Source organism: Pongo abelii, chromosome Y, assembly GCF_028885655.2.
Source record: "Pongo abelii isolate AG06213 chromosome Y, NHGRI_mPonAbe1-v2.0_pri, whole genome shotgun sequence".
NCBI lineage: Eukaryota > Metazoa > Chordata > Mammalia > Primates > Hominidae > Pongo > Pongo abelii.
The window spans coordinates 58042970-58045856 of NC_072009.2; the positions used below are offsets into that span (position 1 = coordinate 58042970).

General features: G+C 50.6%; 1 protein-coding gene across 1 annotated transcript; it reads right to left on the bottom strand.

Annotated features, from left to right (window-relative positions):
* Positions 1 to 897: 897 nt before the first annotated feature.
* Positions 898 to 2498, bottom strand: LOC129053376 (uncharacterized). The gene has a single exon (XM_054545405.1). It carries the CDS (start codon positions 2078 to 2080, stop codon positions 1373 to 1375), a length of 708 nt encoding a protein of 235 aa, XP_054401380.1. The 5' UTR covers positions 2081 to 2498; the 3' UTR covers positions 898 to 1372.
* Between the last annotated feature and the right edge of the window lie 389 nt (positions 2499 to 2887).

Sequence of the window (2887 nt, forward strand, 5' to 3'; positions counted from 1 at the left end):
CCACTTGTATTCAACGTAGCACTGGCAATTTTAGCCAGAGCAATTAGGCAAGACAAATAAATAAAAGGCATCTAAATTAGAAATAAAAAATAGAAGTAAAATTATATTTACACATGATCTTATGTGTATAAAGCTCCAAACAAAACACAAAACCGATTATAACTAATAAAAGAGGCAGGATGCAAAACAAACATAGGCAAATGAGCTATATTTCTATATAGTTAGTTGTAAAGAACTATGAAAACATTTTAAAAATTCCATTTATAATAGCATCAAAGAATAAGTTACTCAGGCATAAATCTAACCATGGTATACACAAAACTTTGCTGAAAAAAACTAAAGAGAGTGGAAATAACTGGAAAAACATTCTGTGTTCATGGGTTGTAAGACAATATTGTTAAGATGACAATACCATCTAAAGTAATCTACAAATTCAATGCAATACCATCAAAATCCCAAAGGCATTTTTGCAGAAACAAAGAAACTCATTCTAAAATCATACAGACATTCAAAGGATCTGACAGACAAAACAGTCTTGAAAAAGAATATTGGAAAACTCACATTTTTCAGTTTCACAGCCTACTACAAATCTACAGTCATCAAGAGAGTGTGGTACTGGCATAAGACCAATAGACTTTTAGACCAATACAATAGAACAGATTTGAGATCCTACAAATTAGTCCTCACATATATGGTCAATGACTGTTCAACAAGGTGGCCAAGTCTAGTCAAGGGAGGAAAGAACAGTCTCTTCAACAGCTGGATGTCAGTGCACAAGAGAGAAGTTAGACCCCTACCTTGCAGTATATACAAAAATTAATTATAAATTAATAAAAGACTTAAATGTAAGGACTAAAAATATGTAACTCTTAGAAGAAAACACAAGGTAAACCTTTATGACCTTTTGAGTTTTAAGTGTATTTTGAAATATGACAGAAAAGCACAGATAACAAAAGAAAATACACGTAAATTAGATTTAATCAAAATAAAAACCCTTTATGCATCAAAGGATACTATCAAGGGAGTGAAAAGACAACCCATAGTATGTGAGAAAATATGTATCTGATAAAATCAAAGTGTGTATCTGATAAAAGCTTAATGTCCCACAACTCAACAACAGAATTTCTAAGATCCCAATTAAAAAATAGGCAAAGGACTTGAATAGACATTTCTCCAAAGAAGATACACAAATGTCTAAGAAGGACAAGAAAAGATGTTAAACACTGTTATTCATTAATAAAATGCAAGACAAAACAAATGAGATGCCACTTTGCATCCACTAGTAAGGCTTTCATAACGACACAGAAAATAAATGTTGCTAAGGAGGTGGAGAAACTGGAGCCATCATGAACTGGCAGCTAGGAATAGAAAATTATGCACTTGCTGTGGAAAACAATTTGGTCGTTCCTCGCAGAATCACGCAGAGAAACAGGCGCCACTGGCTTGCGGGTTCTCCTGGGCTGGCGTCAGACATCCCGGAATCGCAGGCGCGCATCGCTTCCCGCCTGAGGGCCCGCCTGGCCGTGAATCCCGCCCCTCTTCTCCTCAGAAGAGAGATGAGGGCCGCTCCAAGGGCCGTCCGCGGCCACAGGGGATAGGGCCAAGGGTCGGTTCGTGCCCCGGTGCAGCCGCCGCCGGGCAGACCGCCTGGCTTGGCCGCAGCCACGGCGACATCTAGGTCCGGGTCTGCGAGGCTGGGTGCGCCAGCCAGCTTGGGAGTTGCCCGGCGCCTGTAGCTGGGCGCCCAGTTGGGGAGCATGGCATGTGCGGCCTCTGGATAGCTAGTGCCCCTGACCTGAGAGGCCGCCAGACCCTGCCCCTGCCCAGCTCCTCCTCTGCCAGAGCTCGAGACCTCTAGCCAGGGGCCCTCTGCAGCCACGGGGCATAGTGCTGAGGGCCGGTTCCCGCCCCTGTGCTGCTGCTGCAGGGCAGACCGCCTGGCTTCGCCGCAGCCACAGGGACATCTGGCCCTGCTTCTGAGATGTGGGGAGTGCGGGCGGGCGTGGGAGTTGCCTGGAGACTGCTGCCTGCACACAGAAGGCGCCCGCAGCTTAGGTGCCACGGCGGGCTGGAGGTGCATGGCCTGGTCGGCCTCGGGATCGCCAGCGTGCCCAGCCTGAGGGCCCCCAGGCCGTGTCTCCCACCCACTCCTCCACCTGAGGGAGATCGGGACCGTTGGTATGGGCACTCGGCAGTCACCCCGTGTGGGGTTGAGCGGCGAGTTCTTAGTTCTCGCTTCTGTGCAGCCGCTGCCGCCGGGCAGAATGCCTGGCTTGACCGCAGCCACTGGGACACCTGGTCCTGGTTCTGCGATGCTGGGAGCGCGAGCGAGCTCGGGGGTTGCCAGGCAGCTGCTGCCTGCACACAGAGGGCGACTGCACCTCGGGCGCCCAGGTGGCGGAGCGTGGTCTGGGTGGCCGCTGGCATGCGTGCGCGGGAGGCCTGACGGACCCGCTGGTGGTGCCACTTGCCCTGCTGTGCGCCTCCCTGCGCCTGAGCTGTGCACCCCCCCACCCCCCACCCCCTCACCGCGCCGGCGCTGTGCGCCACCATGCGAGGGCGGAGCTGCCTTCCCCTCAGCACAGACCCGGAGAGCATCGCGAGGGCGGAGCTGAGTTCTTCTCTGAACAGACTTCGGAGATACAGCGAAGGCGGAGCAGTGTTCTCCTCAGCACAGACCAGGGCGGGCCGGGGACACCGCGAGGGCAGAGCTGCGTTCTGCTCAGCACAGACCCGGGGGACATCGCGAAGGCAGAGCAGCGTTCTCCTCAGCACAGACATTGGGGGCACTGACTCTCTTTGGGACAACTCGGGGCCTCATCGATGGTGAATGAAATGCTTCCTGTCTGCAGCCCTGAATAATCAGGGTCAGAGCCCAGTAAGAAGG